A 22,470-nucleotide genomic window follows, 5' to 3' on the forward strand; every position below is an offset into this window, starting at 1 on the left:
GGGGGCTGCCTGACAGCCCAGGCAGCCCCCCTCCTGCAAATGAGGCCCCCCGGGGCCATGTGATCGCTCTCATAGAGTGATCACATGGCCCCCTATAGCTGGCTATGGATCTGCCAGCAGGGGGGCTGTCTGAAATGTCACAGTCCCTCTGCTGGTGGAAAGTAATAGAAAAAAATATTAAACGTGTAAAAATAAATTTAAAAAAAATATATATATATATATATATATATATATATATTTAAAGTATATATATTAATGTTAAAATACACTTAGAATGACGTTACATATATATAATATGTATGTATATTATATATATATATAATAGATGTCCATATATATTTTATATATAAATACGTATAATTAAAATAATAAATAAAATATTGAAACAAAATTTAATATAAATTATATATGCATATGTAATTTCATTCTAACTGTATTTTGTTATTAATATACCGTATTTATTCGAGTATAACGCGCACCCCTAATTTCCGATTAAAAATCGGTATAAAATTTTATACCGATTTTTTAATCTAAAATTAGGGTGCTTTTTATACTCGAATAAATATTCGAGTGGGTGCTCGATAATACCGACCGCCGGGCTCATTACAGTCCTGAGGGGGCGGGCAGCAAGCGTTTACTCACCTCCGTGCAGCTCCTCCAGCTTCCCAGTGTAAATCTCGCGAGACCCGCGGCCAGCTCTGACGACGTCAGAGCATCAGAGCTGGCCGCGGGTCTCGCAAGATTTACACTGGGAAGCTGGAGGAGCTGCACGGAGGTGAGTAAACGCTTGCTGCCCGCCCCCCCAGGACCGCCGGGCTTGTAATGAGCCCGGCGGTCCTGGGAGGTATATTTATTCGAGGATAACGCGCACCCCTAATTTTAAATTAAAAATCGGTTAAAAAAAAATGCGCGTTATACTCGAATAAATACGGTATATATCGGTAACAAAATACACTTAGAATGACATTCTATATATATATCAATATATAAAATACAAATAACCGCAACTATATATATATATATATATATATATATATATATATATATATATTACTTAAAAGATTACATTAGTATACACGTAGAATTTAAATACCTATAAATGCATATATCTTAAAATTCTATGAGTATATTTAAATAATCTTTTAACATAATTATGTGATTTGATTAATTCAAATTTGATTGACATGCCTGACAACACAGGGAGAAAGTGCATAGAATTTAATTCGCAAGCACTATATTTGACCCTGTAACTCTCCAAGACACCATAAAACCTGTACATAGGGGGTACTGTTTTACTCGGGAGACTTCGCTGAACTCAAATATTAGTGTTTCAAACTGGTAAATTGTATTACAACGATGATATTTTAAGTAAAAGTGACGTTTTTCGAATTTTTTTTTACAAACGAATGGCACTTTTATGGTCTATATTATTGTTGTAATATGCTTTACTGTTTTAAAACACTATTTGTGTTTAGTGAAGTCTCCCGAGAATAACAGTACCCCCCATGTACAGGTTTTATGGTGTTTTGGAAAGTTAGAGAGTCATATATAAGGCTTGCATTTCATTTTTTTGACATTGAAATTTGCCAGATTGGTTATGTTGCCTTTGAGAGCGTATGGTAGCCCAGGAATGAGAATTACCCCCATGATAGCATACCATTTGCAAAAGTAGACAACCCGAGGTATTGCAAGTGGGGTATGTCCAGTCTTTCTTAGTAGCCACTTAGTCACAAATACTGGCCAAATATTAGTTTTTTGCTTTTTTCACACAAAAACAAATATGAGCGCTAACTTTGGCCAGTGTTTGTGACTAAGTGGCTACTAAAAAAGACTAAACATACCCCCCTTTCAATACCTTGGCTTGTCTACTTTTTCAAATGGTATGCCATTATGGGGGTAATTCTCATTCCTGGGCTACCACACCGTCTCAAAGGTAACATTACTAATCTGGCAAATTTCAATTTGAAAATGGAACGTTCTATATTTAACCCTGTAACTTTCCAAAATAACATAAAACCTGTTAATAGGGGGTACTGTTGTACTCGTGAGACATTGCTGATTACAAATATGTGCATTTTTTTGCAGTAAAACCTAACAGTATTATGACATTCACAGTTAAAATGTCAGACGGAAATGCAAATTAAAAAAAGAATCTTATTTTCTCACATTTTTTTTACATTTTATTCATAATAAATTATGTTCCATATATGAATAGTTAATGATAAATTAAAGCCCTGTTTCTCCTGAACAAAATGATATATAATAAGTGTGGGTGCATATAATTTGAAAGAGGGGAACTACGGGTGAACAAACATATAGTGTAAATTCTAGTTTTTGTTTACGTTTTGTTTTGATCAGAACGTGCACTATTGACTCCGTCCTGAAGGGGTTAATAAAACATTTGTTTGGTTTATTTTGTTTGGTTTTTTCGATTCATAGATATGGGCTGTACAGTTCTCCCTTTGATCCTGTACTCTTTGATTTGGAAGTGAGTGGATCCTCATGTAAAAATATATACAACAGCAGTTCTGGAATACAGTCTGATGAAATTGATCTTTCAGATGTTCTGTTAGGTGAGTAAATTTTAATTGTTGATTTCTTTGATTTTCTGGCAGGGATTCATGTAGTTCAGCTCTATGAGAAGATTAGTGAACTTTGTTTACACCTTTCTCGATAGTCTCCATACTTGTAAATGTAAATTAAATAATGAAGGTTAACAACCACATATCCTAGGGTTTATAAGAGGCATCATACAATGTCCCATTGAGAACGCTGTTCAATTTCATGCATTTATTTTGAGTGGAAGTTTTTTTTATATATTTTTTTGTATTGCCTTCCACGCAGGCTTATTTTATTTTGCCTTAACTAATTATCAGCTATAGAGTAAGTAGCTTTTTAACAGAACCTTGACTTTGCAGGCAGTGGAAAAGTTAACAGCTGTGCAGCAGCAGAGGGCAGCTTCACATCTCTGACTGGGCTGCTTGAGGTTGAACCATTGCACTTTACTTGCGTGTCTACCAGCGACGGCACCCGTATAGAGAGGGATGATGCAAGTACATTCACCGGTACATATTTTTTTTTTCCCCGTGTGTGTGTGTATATGTATGTATGTATATATATATATATATATATGTGTGTGTGTGTGTATACATATATATATGTGTATATAGAATATAATTTGCCAGATTGCACACAATATCTGCCATGTAAAAACTGTAATGTTTTACTAGGGATTTAAATAGTATTGTAATTACCTCTACATGGTAGTTTTAATTATGTATGTAGTTTGCACTTTATTTTTCTGTTTTAAGATATACTTGACCACAGTATAAGTAATTCCTAAAAGTCATTTACAATTGTAAAACTTGACTCCAAAAACAGCTGAACACAATAGGTATTTATTTACTAAAATTTCTAGCAAATTGAAATCCAAATATTACATAGACAAATATTGAAGTTATACCTACTGCCAATTTTGTTATGATTTCAAGTTTTTCTAGAAAGATTCTCTCCTCGTAACAAAGTAAATTATTATGATGCAACAAAATGAACATTTCTTCTTGAAGCGGTATTCCAAAAAGAATAATAATGCATGTCTATCAGTATAGTCTGGTAAAGTTAGTCAGATCTCAAAAATACCAAATGACAATTTCAATAAATTAAATGCATAGTAATATTGGAAGTTCAGTGTTTTATTGGTTGCCATAATTGTGATCTTTGGGGATAATGGGACAGAACTATCAATGGACTTACATTATCAACAACAACAACAGTGTTTCCATCATTGTGCTGGGTTTGTTTAAATCCAAAGTTGCTTTTGTCATTTGAAATTCATTCTTTCAGGGGTACAAACATGATGATTTGAAATAGATGGTCCTTTATTATTAAATCATATGGGGGTTATCTACTTAACTTATTTTTTGTTTCACTCTTTCATTCTTATTATTGTCAATGCCAGTTTTGGTAAAGAACAACCTATCTATATGCTTTCTTCTTTGTGTTTTTGCCCAATCACAGTAAGCACGTTTGGAGTTACCCCAGCTGTGGGCGGCCTGTCTGCCGGGACAGTTGGAGAAGCATCGACCGCTCTCAGCTCTGCCGCTCAAGTTGCTTTACAGTCTCTCTCTCACGCCATGGCTTCAGCTGAGCAGCAGCTCCAGGTACTGCAAGAGAAACAGCAGCAGCTTCTGAAGCTTCAGCAACAGGTGGGAGGACATTTCCTCACGTTCACCTCGAACCCCACAAGCTGACAGCACTGGCAGTAAGGCCCTTGTCCAATGTGCAGTGGATGTAGCCTTGCCATTGCTTGATCTGATTCTAATCCTTTTCTACCTCATCATTCAATTAAAGAATTAAAGTCCACTGATAGAAACACAAAATGTAGCTTTTTTTAAACCATGAAAAGGCACCACTATAGAAAATGTAATTTAGGTGTTTCTTTGCATTCATTTAACCATTTGAGTCCCAGGGCAGTTTTGAATTATTATTTTTCCCCTACACAAAGGATTTCTTGAGGTAAATTGTAGCTTTTTTTTCTTTCTCTTAATGTTGTGTTCATAAATGGGGCATTCTAGAATTGGGAATACTAGTCTCTATCTATTTTCAGGCCCCACACCTGTGTGCACTGCAAAAGTAATACAACATTTACGCATCTGTTCTCCAGTCCCTTGTCTCCCTCAGCGCTGGTGCATACTCCTTCTCATGTGATGTCATCCTGCAGGCGTTCCAGGATGACGGTCCAAGCCCATGCTCCTAATTGATAGGCGTGGTTTGAAGCTGTGCTTCCAACCGTTCTTACTACTAATATAGTCCTTTGAGGCCACTAACCACTTTAATTACTTACTTTAAAAAACTTCAGTCAGGTTAGAATTGTCTACAACTTACTTAAAAAACAAAACAAAAAAAAACTAGATTATTTTCAGACAAATTATCTTTTTGTCCTCGCTTCTGCGAACAGACCTCTTTAGAGATTGATAACAGTGGGTGAGTTATGAAGTAATACCAGTGCTTCACAGGTAATCAGAGCACCTACACCAGCTCGAGGGAATGGAGTGATGGTCCCTACACGTCCATGTGACCATACTGTGGCAGGGCAATGATTTGTAATCAATACTGTTTGAGGGATGCTGTATGGCCACTCTGCAGCTAATGAGAGAAGATTGAGGGCAGCCCTCCAGTGCAGGGTCTTTACATGCAGAGCAGTTTTTAACCCTGTAGCAAGCCACTTGTCTATATGGGTTGGCTTGTAAAGTCCATTTTGTTGATTTTGTAACGGACATGTAATCTGCACTAAAGCCGTTTTGTATCGAAATGCACTGTCTAGCATGGCAGGCATTTTTCTGAATCCTTATACTTGTCTCCGTTTTCTGGAGCAACTGATATTTTGATTTAATAAACTCAATGGATTGTTACTGTGCATTAATAACCTTTTGTGTTCTTGCAACAATTCTTTTTACGCAAATATTCAGGGTTGGGCACACAAGCCAGTTTATATTTACCGTTCATTTAAATTCACAAATTATAGAGGCGCAGTCAATAATCTTTTTCTTACAGATAATTGACACATTATGTAATGCACGATGAGACACTTTAACACACAAAATTAAAAACACTAAGGCTAAAAAAAGTACATAAAAAGTTGTTAAATATGGTGTGCTAGGGACCTAGATATGTGTCTAGACTAAATATGCTGATAAGCATCCTAATGAGTTAAAATTGAGTTACATGCCCTTTCAGTTAAAGCTTATCTGTATTTAAAAATGTTTGCTCTTCCTTTATTTTAATTGGAAAATTACATCTGCATAATTAATTGCTGTGCAGGTTTTCATCTCTTCTAACGTCCCTATTAGTCTTCCTTATTAACAAAGGCATTTGAAGCTGTTAATTATTTTATCGAAACCTGAGAACCCAACTGTTCCTACTACATCAATAACCCAAATGAGTTGAATAATAGTTTTTAGTGACCATTTAGGGGCCCTCTATAAGCACCAAAGCAACCTTAGCTTAATGGAGTGTTTTTGGTGTATAGATCATGCCCTTGCTGTCTCTCTCCTCAATTCTCTGCAATTGGGGAGTTACTTTTTATCGAAACCATTTCAGACCAATGTTCAGTAATGTAAATTTGGTTTGTACATTTATTTTGCTTTTATATATATATATGTGCTAATTCATTTTTTTTACTTCAACTGTCACGTGTGTTTTTGTTTGTTTTTTTATTTTTTTTATTTATTTGTCTTGAGGCTTGTTGCACTAATTACATAATGTTTGATTTAATTTTTCAATTATTTCAGAAGGCAAAACTCGAAGCCAAACTTCACCAGACCACAGTGGCGGCGGCAGCTGCAGCAGCATCGGCAGGTGGTCCAGTTCACAACTCTGTGCCTTCCAATCCTGTGTCAACCCCAGGGTTTTTTATCCATCCTTCAGATGTCATCCCTCCTACACCAAAAACGACTCCTCTGTTTATGACACCACCACTTACTCCTCCCAATGAATCTGTGTCCGCAGTCATCAATGCAGAGCTGGCTCAGCTGTTCCCAGGCACAGTGATTGACTCTCCACCTGCTATTCTTGCTGCACATAGTAAAAATGCAAACAAGTCCAGAGCGGTAAATGTAAATTGATGCTTTTATTTTTAAATTTTTATTACACATATTTAGCAATGCAATGTAAATGGTGTATATATTTTTTTCTTTATTGCAATGCTGGTTGAGTGTCACTGACTCTAGGGGATCATTGTATTTGCATGTTAAGCAATAAAAGAAATTGAAAGAAAACATGTTCCAAAATGATCATATTCCTTGTTGGAGCTATAATTCTATGATCTTTAGAGGGCAATGATAAGTGAATGTTGGCATGTTTGGTAGTGCTGTATTAACAATATTAATTGTAAAGCATGTGCTTGAACTTTTTCCATGTATCTTATTACACCAGATGCTAACCTGCATTATCTCACAATTTCTGTTCTGTTCTAGTTGTAGCTGCAAACTGAGAAAATTAATTTAATTCATCTTTGTGCTGTGTAACTAAACTGACACATGTCAGTCTTCATTTATATTGAACAATTTGGAATGTAGCTCCCCAGATATTGTTGAACTACAACTCCTATGATGCTTTACATGCCTTTAGAATGACAAAGCATTAGGAAAACTGTATTTTAAAAATATCTGGGAATTTACCTTAAATTTACTTTAAAGAAACCCTTGAAGAAAAAAAGTCAATCTTTTTTTTTTTTTTTTTTCTTCTTTTTATTTCTCATACTCGTGTCCTCTGGGAGACTGGGGGTTCTGTACAGTACCTTAGCTTTTCCTAGAACTGCAATGTATTGGCCACCTGGAATCTGCTGAAGCCACTCCCTCAACTTGGATTCACAGTTCCGAGTGTCCGTATCACAACTGGTATTACTACTGCCTTCACTTTCCACATCCTTTCTAACTCTTCTTTTAGTCCTTTGTATTGATCCACCTTCTCATGTTGTTTCTTTCTGATGGTATTGTCATATCCACCACCATAATGTTGGGTTGGTTGGCCACTACTTACGTGTCTGTCTGGATCTTAGCCCTTTCATCCTCAATATCCTTTGTGGTATGTCCCAAATGGGACAGGTGTTAGTGCCTGAGTGCTGTCTTTTAGTCCTGCATTTTCTAACCACTGGTAGGATTTTGCAACATGAGCGACATCCACTATCATCCAGTGGTACACCTCATGGAGGGGTTTGTCTTGCCCCTCCTCCTTTTCTGCATTCTCTGTTGTCTCAGGTATTCTCTTAGCAGTTCATCTTTGGGAGCCATGTTCATGATATACTTGTGGATGCTCTGTTTCATCCAGGACTGTGGCCTAGACATTTGTCATGCCCCAACCTATTTCCTTTCAGCCGATGTACAGTCTCGGTGCGCTGGTTTTCGAGTGGCACACTTTATTCATTGTGAGTAGTTTCTGGGGTGTTGACATCCATGGGGACCAACTCTTCTCTTGGCCAGATTGTTATTCCATCTGAGTACCTGATAACTGGTAGGGCCTATGTGTTGATGGCTTGGATATTGTTTTTGCCATTGAGATTAAACTTCAGGCCTGTGAGACTCTCTAGAGGTACTTGAATGTTGCTATCCTCCACATGGTATTTATAGCTGTTATCTACATCTCCTATTTGACCGTCTTGTATCTAATCTCCTTGTGTCCTGATCACCTTCCCTTTTTTTGCTATCATTTGCCCACACTTATCTAGTCAAAACGACATTCCATTGTCTTTGCTGTATATCTTAGCTAGGTGGATCAGTAAGTCAATGTCCCATTCACTCTTTGCATACAGCTTGATGTCATCCAGTTTGATGTGGCATACCGCTTGATGTCATCCATGTATTAGGGAATCATGGTATTAGGTATAGATTGTAAACGCTTACTCTGGAAGTATTTTTTTTTTTTTTTTTAAATGTTATTTTTTTTTATTTTTTTATTTTTTTTATAAATTTCTGCTGCATTTCTGGTCAGAGGCCAACTAAGTTTCATTACCTTTGTATGTACATGCTAAAGTGGCCATGAAGTTAAATCTGCATCTGATCTGAATGTAGAGTAGGTGTCTTTTAGTAGCTCCACTTTTGGTTGTAAATATATCTTTATTTTTATTTTTTTTCAATTTTTATAGAAAAGAAGATATACAAGGTCTTTTAAGACCCAGTGGTAGAAGGAAATAAACATCAAATCATACATGTAACAATGTATATGTACCAAGCATTACGGAGTTACTGTTTGTTAGATTTAGTTACTGGATATATTATGCTATGTAAATCTCATATAGGCAGTGTAGCACCAAATGCTGTACAGTGACTTGTTCTAGAGATGAGCTCTCTGGGTGACAATGGCCCACATCAGCACTGTATATTAACCACTTAACGTACCGTGTCACTACTCCTTATATCTGAGTGAAAGGATTGGACAAAGTAGCCTTAATTGTTGGGGTAGCTCCACTTTTGAACCTGTATCTTTATCCACTCTTCATGATGGTCTGGCTAAGGGGGATGAGAGCTAAACCAAACATAATTGGGGATAGCGCATCATTTGATGTTCACTTGTGTTATTGTCCTGGAATTGACTTCTAGAGCTTACCACTTGCTCATCGAGTTATTGATGAAGGCTCTTAGGATCTTGCTGACCTTTTATGCAACAAAGCATTTTAGTATCCAGGTGTGATGCATTGTGTAAGGCATTCTTACAGTCAATCCAGGCTGTGCACAGATTGGTCTGTCTGGTCTTAAAATCCTGTGTGACTGCTTGGTATACCAGCAGCTGCAGTTTTGAACCTGTGGTGTTGCTTCCAATCCCCTTTAGAGTGTTTCTCATGTACTGACTCATATGCCCATCAGTCTTTGAGGCTATGATGCCTGATAGGACCTTCTATTTTATGGGGAGACTTGTGATTGGTCAGTAGTTATTGTTTTTTCCCTTGTTAGGGTCCTTCATGACCAGTATTGTTCTGCCTTGTGTTGGCCAGTTAGGGTGGGATCCTGTTGCTAGTAGCTGGTTTATTTGAGCTGCTAAGCATTCATGTAGCATTTTTAGTTCTTTATACAGTACGTATGGGTCATGTCAGTCCTGGGGTTTGAATACATGTTTTTTTTTTATTCATGTGTATAATATGTATTATTGTTTTTATTTTTATCATCAGGATTGTTCAGTAAAGTGAGAATTTAAGGTGAATAAAAAGAAAATTTCAAATTTAAGGTCGAAATTGCTGAAACTAAGCTATTCTGACCTTAAATTTGCAATTCACCTTGAGTTCTCACTTTAGTAAATAACCCTCTCAATGTGTCCATCGGCTATTTAAGGTTTATTTACAACTAAAATATACAAAACCCAGCTTTAAAACCTACCTTTATGCAATCGCTGGAATAGTATTCTCCCTGCAGCACAGTTCTACTATCTTAAAGGCACTGTGGCCCTGTCTTTTTAACCCTGCAATGTAAAATATTGCAGTTTTATAGAAACGTCTGACAGCCACTTGAGACACTTCCATGTTGAGAACCAAGTTAAACTGTTATCAATCAGATGCTGCTCCTGTAGCAGCATTTGTTTTTCGCAGCGTGGTGTTTTTCTGTGCAGGTGCACTGGCTTCCCTGTGGGGAAGCATTGGATTGGCTGAAATCATCAAGATTGATCTTAGCCATAAAGGTGGGGTGACAGTGGAGATAGCAGTGCGGTGATGGAGAAAAGGTAAGTAAATCTACTTGGAATATTGTGACACACCTAAACAATTAGGAATACATATTTGCAGGGCTTATTTGCAGAAGCTCCTGCTTTGGTGCTTCTGCTTTGGTGCTTCCAGCTGTATGTATTAAGGGCTGGAAAAAGGAATCTATGCCCAACATACTGCAAAAAGAAGTGAGACCATTCTAAAACAGTTTGACTACTTTCCAAAGTGGGACCCTAGAGCATCCATGGCCTCACAAATAAAATAGTGTTCCGTTGTGTTATTTAATAATGAACAATTTTCTCAAGGTTTTGCAGTTTTCTTATGTACTGTTTACCAACACAATCCCCTAAGTTAAGATATTTTATTCTGTTTCCTTTCACTTGTCCATACATTTATAACCGCCCATATCCACCCCCAATACACGTGTTCTTTCTGATTATCCATATTTCTTGTCCTCTATTTCAGTATTTTGGAAGAGGTTAACAGGCCTATCTTAGAAAATGTATATCAAAATGTTTGCATGTTTGGTAATAATAGTCCATGGTGTCTGTTTCCTATATTTGTCTTGCTTATCCAAAATTTTTCATTTATTTCAGAATCAGCTTGGTTCTGGTCTTGCATTGGCAATCTCTCATGCTTCTCATTTTCTGCAGCCACCTCCTCATCAGTCCATTATTATTGAAAGAATGCATTCTGGTAAGTCACATATGTTCAGTTTATTTTATCTTGTTGATAATAGTGAAAAGAGGCATTTAAAAGTAATTAAAATGAACTACAATAGGACCAGTTACATGCAGAAAAGATGAATGAATGTTATGAGAGCTCAAGAGCTCCCTAACATGTGCAACCAAGAGTATTGCACCTGACGTTACACACATTTTGGTTACACCATCCTGAATGAAAATAATGTATTTTTGAAACATACATTTTCGCAGTATAGACTACTCTGTTAATGAATTAACCTGTAGTGGTGGAATCCCAAGCACTGTGATTCTCAGCATTGTTAATAAAAGAAAAAAAAAAGCGTATCTTGCTACTTGAATCTGGTTTTCAATCTTTTCAATATTTTTCTACAATCTATTATCTATATAACATTTTTTTTAAAAACGATTTTCCATTAAACGTAGTGTTTCTTCAACACAAATTTTCTCACTGTCAAATAGCATTATGAAGCTAAATACTTCTCTATTTATGTTTAAATGTTTGAAATAAGAGAGAACAAAAATTATAGGAAATCTGGACTACCAGTTTGTTCTAATGGAGTAGGGTAGCCCGAGCCACCTTGTTTTCCTAGAGAGATGGAGATATGGAGAGAGATATGGAGAGAGATATGGAGAGAGATATGGAGAGAGATATGGAGAGAGATATGGAGAGAGATATGGAGAGAGATATGGAGAGAGATATGGAGAGAGATATGGAGAGAGATATGGAGAGAGATATGGAGAGAGATATGGAGAGAGATATGGAGAGATATATGGAGAGAGATATGGAGAGAGATATGGAGAGAGATATGGAGAGAGATATGGAGAGAGATATGGAGAGAGATATGGAGAGAGATATGGAGAGAGATATGGAGAGAGATATGGAGAGAGATATGGAGAGAGATATGGAGAGAGATATGGAGAGAGATATGGAGAGAGATATGGAGAGAGATATGGAGAGAGATATGGAGAGAGATATGGAGAGAGATATGGAGAGAGATATGGAGAGAGATATGGAGAGAGATATGGAGAGAGATATGGAGAGAGATATGGAGAGAGATATGGAGAGAGATATGGAGAGAGATATGGAGAGAGATATGGAGAGAGATATGGAGAGAGATATGGAGAGAGATATGGAGAGAGATATGGAGAGAGATATGGAGAGAGATATGGAGAGAGATATGGAGAGAGATATGGAGAGAGATATGGAGAGAGATATGGAGAGAGATATGGAGAGAGATATGGAGAGAGATATGGAGAGAGATATGGAGAGAGATATGGAGAGAGATATGGAGAGAGATATGGAGAGAGATATGGAGAGAGATATGGAGAGAGATAGGGGGAGAGATAGGGGGAGAGATAGGGGGAGAGATAGGGGGAGAGATAGGGGGAGAGATAGGGGGGGAGAGATAGGGGGAGAGAGATAGGGGGAGAGAGATAGGGGGAGAGAGATGGGGGGAGAGAGATGGGGGGAGAGAGAGAGATCGATAGATATACTACTGACAGGAAACAGATGGAATGTGTTACCTGTACTGTGTAGCATTCAAATGCTTTACGAGAAAATATACAACTATAAACACAGTTGTTAATGGATGCATTCTTGACTAATCTTTCCTTTCCTGTATATTAATTTATCCCAATGCACTTCTTATGTATTGTTTTTCAGCAGGTATATTGATTAAAACTCAGGTTGAATAAAATGATATTAAAGGGTCATGCACTACTCTGAGGCATCTGCCTTATTCAAAAGCTGTAGCTTTGGATGAGACCATTGCATCACTCTGCAGCCTGAAAAAAAGCATTTAAATGAATTTTGTTTAATGGCTTCCTGCTTCTTTCTTATGCTTTCCACACGGCACTCCAGGGGGGGACACTGGTCTAACCAATCAGTATCCTATCCCTAGGAATGCTGGAAAGTGTAGTGAGCATGTCTGACAGTCACATATGTGAAGTTTGAACATCTCTTCTCCTTAAGACATCATGATGAGGGTGAGAAAGGAGGAAGTGTGCGATTTACAGTACACATCATTGCACAGTTGTGCTGTCAGTGTGCAGCCTGATGACCAGCTTAAGCAGCGTGATTACTGCAGGGCAGTCTCAGGTCTGTCTCTTTCTTTCTCCCTGTTGTGTTGCATGAAGGATGGGGGGGAGCGTGCTGCTGCACAATAATGTCCTGTCTGTGTTATTAGTAGACTGGTTTGAAATTGAGATGGTCAATTAGTGAGCTGAGACGAGGACGTAGACAATTGTCCTGCTCCTGAACAAGACAAAAAACGTAATTTAAGGGTTTCTCTTTAATAGCACCCATGCAAATTCTTTATATATATTTTTTTTTATATAGTACAGAAAGGGCTTTCTTTAAATACTGTATATGGATACCTGAAACATCATTGATTGATAACTATTGGGTCAGGAACACAAACATGTATTCCTGACTCTATATAGTTAAAACCACCATCTAGCCCACCTGGGCCCCTCATGCCTCCATAAATATAGCAAAATCTTACTGTATTCAAGCCTGAAGCTGTAACTCTGCATGCTGTTTGCCTAAATAAAACAAGCAGTCTGCTGACATCATCAGAAGGGTGGCCTGATCCAATCACAATGCTTCTCCATAGGATTGGCTGAGCCTAACAAAGAGGTAGATCAGGGGCAGAGCCAACATGATTCAAACACAACCCTGGCCAATCAGCATCTCATCATAGAGATGCATTGAATCAATGAATCTCTATGAGGAAAGTTCAGTGTCTGCATGCAGAGGGAGGATATACTGAATGTTTGGATGCATTTTAGGCAGCCATGGCCCAGGAAGGATCTCTAACAGCCATCTGAGGAGTGGCCAGTGAAGTTATCACTAGGCTGTAATGTAAACACTTTCTCTGAAAAGACAGTGTTTACAGCAAAAAGCCTGAAGGTAATGATTCTACTCACCACAACAAATGCAATAAGCTGTAGTTGTTCTGGTGTCCATTGTCCCTTTAAGTATGAGCCAAATATTAAAACAGGAGGTAAACACATTTTCACATTTTTTGCTTATAATACTTTACTTTTTACACGTCAGATGCAACTTATATAAAATAATTAAAAAATACATACACGTGTCATTCTTGATTACTAAATGCCTCCCATGTCTAGTATCTAAATTCATTTTTGATAACACTAAACCTATGCCAACCCTTCTCATGACCTTATTCTTCATGACATTCTTTTATAACCAGCAAGCAAAAACTTTGAAAAGTATGTAATACATGTTTATAACCTTAGGATAAACTTAAGTGCATTGTTTGGCACACCTCTCAGCTAGAGGAGTTTCTTGAGTGTCCCTCTTACCCACACATCACTGTTTCAGACCAGTCTACTATTGATAGAAGCAGGGCATTAATTTGCAGCAGCAGGAGAGAAAAACTCATCAGTGCTCTGCATGAATCATACCAATCAGACGCTTTCTTCTCCCGCAGTCAAGTTGCAGAGTGTGGCAACTGTCTCATTCACAGCTAAACTTTTTGGAATGGGACACTTCTCTCAAAGTAATGCATGTTCCTTTAACCCTCCCCCATCAAAATTCCTGGGTACCTGGCAAAATCGAGCACTGATCACAATTGACTGGGGGCATGCAGGCAGACCCCGTTTGTCTCCTCTGAGAACTTGCTTAACTACGGGGATAAATATATATATATATATATATATATATCTCGATCTGGGACACTGCACCCAGACCACTTCAATGAAATTAAGTGGTCTGGGTGACTATAGAGTCCCTTTAAGGGGTTTAAGTACTGACTTCATCCAACTGAAAGATGGTTTTCATTTATTTATTTTTTTAACTTATTTTCATTATTTTAATTGTCAGGTAATTGTTTTAAGTGATAATTTTATTTTGTGGCTTTTACTAAATTTTACATGTTGGATATACTACCTTTTTCCATAGGGGCTAGAAGGTTTGTTACATTAGACTTTGGCAGACCTGTTCTTCTTACCGATATACTCATTCCCACCTGTGGTGACCTCGCTTCATTGTCGATTGACATCTGGAGTTTAGGTGAAGAAGTGGATGGTCGAAGATTAGTGGTGGCAACAGATATCAGCACCCACTCACTCATTTTGCACGATTTAATACCACCCCCAGTCTGCCGTTTCATGAAGGTAATAAAGCAGAGCAAAATAATCTGTATTTGTTACTATTATGTCTGGTTTGTTTTAAATAACTTACAAATAATGCTGCAGTGATCACCCTCAATAATGGATAAGTTGCAGTAAGGCAAAAATTGCCTTGCTACATTTTTTTTGTGGCCTATGTCATATTGGTCCAACATAATGAAGCTTTCTGCCGCAATGAAGTTTGACAGCAATAGTTTACTATATTGATCTTTACCTTCTTGTCAGAAGATTAATTGCATGTGCATCTGTATATTATTTCCTGTCATTGAATCCCCCCCATTAGATTTTGTCCCATTTCACAGAAAATGTTCCATTTACATTTTGTTATATATAACATGTATTAGCGACTGTCCTTGTCCTTAGTAAAAATTCTCGTCCCCATCTTTGCATTAAAAATATATGAAACTATTTCTAGAATCTTTTTACTCACCCCCTCGCACCTGCTCACCTTCTGAAACATCAGAGAGGCATCGCCTCCTCCGGTGATGGTCCAGTTCAATGCTTTGGGACCTGATGGACATGTTCAGCGAGTGCCTCGCGCATCGAATGCATTCAATGCTTTCCTATGAGCTTTTGCATCATGTGACAGTGTTACTTTGCCAGTGCAGCCATTAGAGGTGGTTTTATCCTTGCAACGTAAGCATTGCAGTTTAAAAAAACCTTCAATGTTATATTTTTTTTTTATATTTAATAGGACAGGACCACTGCACCCACGCCACTTAATTTAGATTAGGTAGTCTGGGTTACTGTAATAGTCCTTTAAATCATTTTGTGGGTTATATGACTTTAATAAACATTTGATATTGCAAGCCAGTGAAACTGAATAGTGATATAAATGCAAATTTGTTAATTTAATACTTGAACAAACAAGAAATATTGAACATATGTTTTTTATAGCTTTATGAAATGTCAACATTCCTTGATATAGACATGTTTATCCCTGTCAGAACATGACATTTTAAATTGTTTAGGGAACAAGTAAAATCCATTATATGCGAAACTTAATTTCCATAAATTCTGTGTTGATTCTCTTTTAGATTACTGTAATTGGTAGATATGGGAGCACAAACGCCAGAGCCAAGATCCCACTAGGATTTTACTATGGTCATACTTACATCTTACCTTGGGAGAGTGAATTGAAACTAATGCATGACCCACTCCGAGGGGAAACTGAATCTGCAAGTCAACCAGAGATTGATCAGCACTTAACCATGATGGTGGCTCTTCAAGAAGATATCCAATGCAGGTCTGTCTTTATTGTCCTTTTAACTTGCACTTTTTTCATGATGGTGATGGCTAACATTTGTAGTATAAGAAACCATATAGATAGGTAGCTGCTTACTGGCTGATAGATAACAACAGTTAAGCTAGAGTCAATATAGAAAAATCAGAGTGCCAGTGATATTTTGTAACAGCAAAAGAATATGTGGAACCTTCATTGGTAAAATTTTATATTTCCCACGTTATGCTTGCTTTTAGACTAAAAGCATTATTTTATTTTTTTTCTACAGGTACAACCTCGCTTGCCATCGATTAGAAACCCTGTTACAGAGCATTGATCTCCCTCCACTCAACAGTGCGAACAATGCACAGTATTTTTTGAGAAAACCAGACAAAGCCGTAGAAGAAGACAGTAGAGTTTTCTCAGCTTACCAGGACTGCATACAGCTGCAGCTCCAGCTAAACTTGGCTCATCATGCAGTGCAGAGGCTTAAAGTGGCTTTGGGCATGAGCAGGAAAACAATGCATGAACAGTTTGATTCCAGAGAGCTCATCTACACATCATCCACTGAACAACTGCGCACAGTCATCAGATACCTTTTGGACACCTTGTTAAGTCTTTTGCACTCCTCCAATGGTTAGTTTAATTTTACTAAATCTAAAAGGTTGGCCATTTAGAAGTTCTCTAGGGATATTAAGCAGGTAGTTTAGTGGAATGCAAGTTAAAATAATTCTAATTTATGTCACCATGTTTAACTCTGTCACAGCTAATTCTGTGCCTGAGACGTCACAAACTGTTCCTATCAGTTGGGTGATGTTCCCTGCTTGGGACTGTATAACTATAGTAGACTTGCTGAGGGCTGCCAGGTAAATATTGATGCTGAATGGCCCAGGACCAGAACAGTTATTATCTGCACTTTACTTAGCATTTTGTGGCATGTGATTGCTGTCTGTAATCCAAAACTTTGTTCAGTGGCAGGGGAACCAGTCCCCCATAGACCAAAGTAACCCCTAGGTAACCAAATCATACGATGACCTCCTTTCTTTCATTAACTGGTTTTGCAAGTGAGGCTTTAAGTGAAGTGTAGGGATACAATTCTCGGCTGTCTGTGATAAAGATGCTTAGTAATAGGTAAACTTAAAAAAAAGTTTTAACCACTTTGTTATTGCTTTTTAACGTTGCCTGCTTATCTGTCCCAAATTGGGTCTTGGGCTTATGGTTTTGGACATCTCATTTCACAGTAAAGTACACTATTTGCGTACAAAGCATGCAGCACTGCCCCAGAAAGCACCTCTTGTGGCCATCCTAGGAGCGGTGTCCCTATACTGTAATGTAAACACTGCCTTTTCTCTGAAAAAAAGTTTTTACTGCAGAAAGCCTGCAGGGCCTGACTACTCATCAGAACAACCACATTAAGCTGTAGTTGTTCTGGTGACTGTAGTGTCCCTTTAACATTAATTGTTATAACTTCACCAACGCTTGTAGAGTGGTATTAATCTCGTGTATCTTAAAGGGAGACTACAGCCACCAAACAATTTAAGAAAAGTTACATGCATCCCAAATCCCTATGTATATTTAAACAAATGGAGGTTAGTTACTCCAATGGCCATTAGAGGGAATGCCCACCTGCCACGTCAAGGCAAACCTCTTGGGTGTGTCCTACACTAACCATTCACCTTGCTTTCTTGAGTTTCAGGCAAATATATCTCTGAGACAGAGGGGGTTAATTTTTATATACACCCCTACATGCTTATTAACCCCTATTAGGGAACACATAGATAGGGATTTGGGAAAGAGCGCAGGTAACTTTTTTTTTTTTTATGTATGTATTGGGGCTGATGTGTACTATGGTTGTTGCTGCCACCCGAGAATAGTGGGAGTTTGAGCACAGGACTTGTTTTTTTGTATTTGTATATACCGGAACAATTTAACTTAACAAAAAAAGCATTTTTGGTCTATAGATCAATGGATATATATTTTGTCATTTTTGTCAAGAAATACTTTATTGATATTTGTGAAATATCTTTATTTTCTCCCTGGTAGATTAAGCAAAATACATCTATCTGTGTTGCATTCGTGGTCTTAGGAGGTTGAACAAAATACTCAGAAGTTGTTAGAAATGCACATTTGATTAACGTCCTTACTTATAAATATTATAAAGTATTGCTCAGATGTAAGCACGAAAATAGTAGAATTTTTCCAAATAAAATATAGAAACTTAGATTCAGAAAATACATTGTAAATTTAACATCCCAAGTTTAAGAAATCTGACACAATGTCATTCTTATAAAGCAAGCAAGTAAATAAGGTTGTCAGCGCTAAGAATTATTATAATAAAATCATACATACACAGGTAGCAGCAGATTTCGCAATTATGTGTCTTAATGGAAATGTACAATGATGGGGCAGTATGTTATGAATAATATGGTTATAAAGATATATTCCAAAGGGGCGCTCACGTTTTCCAGAGTTTAAAATTCTCTATTTTAGGAGCCTGGACGGAACAATCCCAGTCTAAGGATTTATTTTTGCTGGTATCAGATTCCCAAGGTAGTGCGAATTCATATGAAAAAATTCAAAAAGATTCATATGAAAAAAATAAGGATGTATACCGATGGTACAGTACATATGTAAAAGTAGGATAAGTAAATAATATATGACCTACTTACATTTGCTAGAGCAATGACCTGCTCTAGTGTATAGAGCTTTAGGTGGAACAATCCCCACCTAGGGATATATGTAGATCAGGAACAGCAGAGTGATGTCCACCTAATTTACTGGCTTGTTTTGTTCTATTGTTCACAAGGTAAAAGGAACTCCTTGTTGGTGAATAGCTGCTTTATTGGATAGAGAGCACTTATCACTTTTTTCACTCTCATTCTTATAAAGACATCTTTTAAACTGTTTTATTTACAAATTAAAAACAATGTAAAATTGGTGAGACCACAAGACAATTGTAAAGGTTTTAGTTAGCAAAACACACATTTTATATTAAACATGCCTAGTTTTTTTTTGTTTTTTTTGGTGCTGATATTATGTGAAAAACCAGCGCAATGGTAAACAATTGTTGTAAACCTTTTGTTTTTATTTATTTGTATATAGTTTTGAATGTAATCGTTTTTTTTTTTAAAAAACACTGTCAAGATTTATCTATATACTTTAAAAGTATATAGTTCATGATGACAACTTTTCCCACCTATATTCCTTGTAGGACACTCTGTTCCTGTGGTTCTCCAAAACACTTTCCATGCACAAGCCTGTGAAGAGTTGTTTAAGCACCTGTGCATAAGTGGAACACCAAAGATACGACTGCATACAGGTCTCCTGCTTGTGCAGCTCTGTGGTGCTGAGAGGTGGTGGGGACAGTTTCTCTCCAATGTCCTGCAAGAGCTCTACAACTCAGAGCAGATTCTGATCTTTCCTCAGGACAGGTACATCTCAACTACTTACTGATTCTTTCTGGAGCTGCCTTGTATTAGTTCCCAGCTGCATCCGTGTTGACTTTTAAAATATCTATTTGGCTGCACTCACCTGAACATGCATAAATGGGATGCTGATGGTGGCCAATTTATACAATACACAAGATCCAGTGCACTCACTTATCCACTAAACAGCAACTTCAATGTTCCCAGATTGTATTATTTTTTTTTATTTAAAAAACCCTAATCTAGGCTAAAATAATGGGGGTTAGTTACATTATATGATCATACATTGCATAAGCCTGCCACAACGTCAATGTACCGCAGAGCAGACTGTGTGTGTGTGTGTGTGTGTGTGTATATGTATGTAAGGGAAAAATGTACAAAAGTGGTTAACCTATGCTCAGTATGGAAAAAAATAGACAAATCACATTGTGTTTACATTATACAAACAAATGTGTTTAACCCCTTAAGGACCAAACTTCTGGAATAAAAGGGAATCATGACATGTCACATGTCATGTGTCCTTAAGGGGTTAAAGTGGGTGTTTGTCCAAGTATCCGTTTTGAATAATTAATAAAAATTTTCTTTCTGTCATAGGGTGTTTGTGTTGCTGTCTTGCATAGGTCAGAGATCACTTAGCAACAGCGGAGTGCTGGAAAGTTTACTCAATCTGTTGGATAACCTTCTGTCACCTCTGCAACCCCATTTATCAGTATATAGGCGTGTTGAGGGTAAGTACGACTTGTTCATTGATTTTTCCAAAATAATGCTTTGTAAATCATGGGCCATTGTTACATCATTGTTCTCTTATAATAAAAGCATCACCACTCTCATATTGAACTATTTAAAGTGCTGTTCTTGTATTTTATTTTTTTCATTTAATAATTAAAAGCTGTAATTACCAATCCCCTGTATTTTCCATTCAGTGGGCAGGGAAGAAAATCATGATTTGCGTCACTGCCCAGCCCTGAACTTCTAAGAAGCATTTTATTTATAAGTACTGTATGTGCAAACCATGGTACTCCTAGCTTTGATTTATTGAATAAACCCGGTGAGCTAGAAGCACTGAGGCGAACCCACACTTAAAACATGAGTATATATGCTCCAAGTAGAATTATTTTAAATATGAGAAGCTGTACTGCTCACCATTTACTCTTTTCTAGGATTAGGCAAATGTAACTGAAAATCTCTCACATAGGGTTTACATTTGTAAAATTATAAAGTATATGTTGTTCTGTGCCTGAATTGTTTTAATATTTAAAGTTAAACAATCTGAGTCTTACCGTTCTTGCCATGTTTCTCCACGTCTGTCAGCATCATTGGGCATCATTAACCAGCTTGGAACAAGAGTACCGGGCTGGCTAATGTTAATTTTGTGTGTATTTCTATGCAAAAAGTGTTATTTAGTGGCTAAGCATCAGCTGACTTCCTCGGCTAATGAATGAGTGATTGGATCTACATCCAGCTTCTGCTGCTCTGGAGAAGCTGGATATGGTAAGCCTGCTGCAGAAAAAAACTTGGTGCTGGACTTGGACCCTGGTAAGAGGGCAAGTAATTATAAAACGGTTTGCCCCTATGGGGAAATGGCAACACCACGGTACTTCTAACATAAACACTACAGCAGGTTGTAGTTGCTGTAATGGTTGGAGTAACACTTTGTGTATGCAGTTGTGAAGGAAAGGTTCCACTCTGAAATCTGCTTACTGTGAATCGTTGCATTTTTGTTGGTTTTCATTGCTTGCATGGTGTTATTCAGTCAACAAAAACATGTATCACAAAAGGTTTTTAGTTTACTGCAACAATAGATCTCTGAATATATTTGCTCATAAAATAAGTCATGTGACAGATGAGTTGATCCATATGGTGTATAATTTTATTTATATTTTGCTAGGTGTACTGGACATTCCAATGATTAGTTGGGTAGTGATGCTGGTGTCTCGTTTGTTGGATTATGTTGCTACAGTAGAAGATGAAGCTGCAGCCTCAAAAAAAACCTTAAGTGGTAAAGAAAGAGAGCGTTTCTTTTCAGGTACATTATAAATGTTTTCTCTAACATATTCATAACTGTGATTAAGAGTTGTGATTATGGATAATGTTGATAAATTTAAGTGCTCTTGACAAACATGCAAGTTTTAATATGCATGAAGCTAAAGTTACTTTTGTAGTGTGACCTTAATTTTTCTTTGATCGTGTGATTCTATGTAAATATTTCCTTCTATAGGCAACCAGTGGAGCTTTATTAATAACAGCCTGCATACACATAGCCTGAGCAGGTCATCTAAGGGCAGCAGTAGTTTGGATAGGCTGTACTCTAGGAAGATCCGGAAACAGCTTGTTCATCACAAACAGGTAATCTGTATAGTGTGGAATACTTTGCCCTCTAACACATGGAAATATTCAGCTGTTTGGAAAAGCCATTTACATTCTAATGAACTTTTAACATTTAAACTGGATTTTGAAAAATACAATTTGTAAACTTACATTTGCTGACTATGTCCATTTGGCATCCAAGGAGTTAAAGGACCACTATAGGCACCCAGACCACTTCAGCTCAGTGAAGTGGCCTGGGTGTAAGGTCTGCCTAGTTTTAACCCTGCAGCTGAAAACATAGCAGTTTCAGAGAAACTGATATGTTTACACTGCAGGATTAATCCAGCCTCTAGTGGCTGTCTCCCTGACAGCCACTAGAGGCCGCTTCCACAATTCTCACTGTGAAAATTGCATTGACTCACTCAGCGTGAGTTCAGATCCCCATAGGAAAGCATTGAGTAATGCTTTCCT

At 37.4% G+C, this 22,470-nt stretch overlaps 1 protein-coding gene across 1 annotated transcript in view; it reads left to right on the plus strand.

Annotated features, from left to right (window-relative positions):
- BIRC6 (baculoviral IAP repeat containing 6) overlaps nucleotides 1-22,470 on the plus strand; it is a 305,550-nt gene that overhangs the window by 88,899 nt on the left and 194,181 nt on the right. The window contains exons 22-33 of the mRNA XM_063443109.1: nucleotides 2,440-2,573; nucleotides 2,919-3,065; nucleotides 4,018-4,205; nucleotides 6,291-6,608; nucleotides 10,783-10,882; nucleotides 14,816-15,030; nucleotides 16,083-16,291; nucleotides 16,557-16,903; nucleotides 19,479-19,698; nucleotides 20,287-20,420; nucleotides 21,581-21,718; nucleotides 21,911-22,038. Of these exons, the coding sequence (XP_063299179.1) occupies nucleotides 2,440-2,573; nucleotides 2,919-3,065; nucleotides 4,018-4,205; nucleotides 6,291-6,608; nucleotides 10,783-10,882; nucleotides 14,816-15,030; nucleotides 16,083-16,291; nucleotides 16,557-16,903; nucleotides 19,479-19,698; nucleotides 20,287-20,420; nucleotides 21,581-21,718; nucleotides 21,911-22,038 (2,278 nt within the window). The remainder of the gene's footprint in view (nucleotides 1-2,439; nucleotides 2,574-2,918; nucleotides 3,066-4,017; nucleotides 4,206-6,290; nucleotides 6,609-10,782; nucleotides 10,883-14,815; nucleotides 15,031-16,082; nucleotides 16,292-16,556; nucleotides 16,904-19,478; nucleotides 19,699-20,286; nucleotides 20,421-21,580; nucleotides 21,719-21,910; nucleotides 22,039-22,470) is intronic.

The sequence above is a fragment of the Pelobates fuscus genome, chromosome 2 (assembly GCF_036172605.1).
Source record: "Pelobates fuscus isolate aPelFus1 chromosome 2, aPelFus1.pri, whole genome shotgun sequence".
Taxonomy (NCBI): Eukaryota; Metazoa; Chordata; class Amphibia; order Anura; family Pelobatidae; genus Pelobates; species Pelobates fuscus.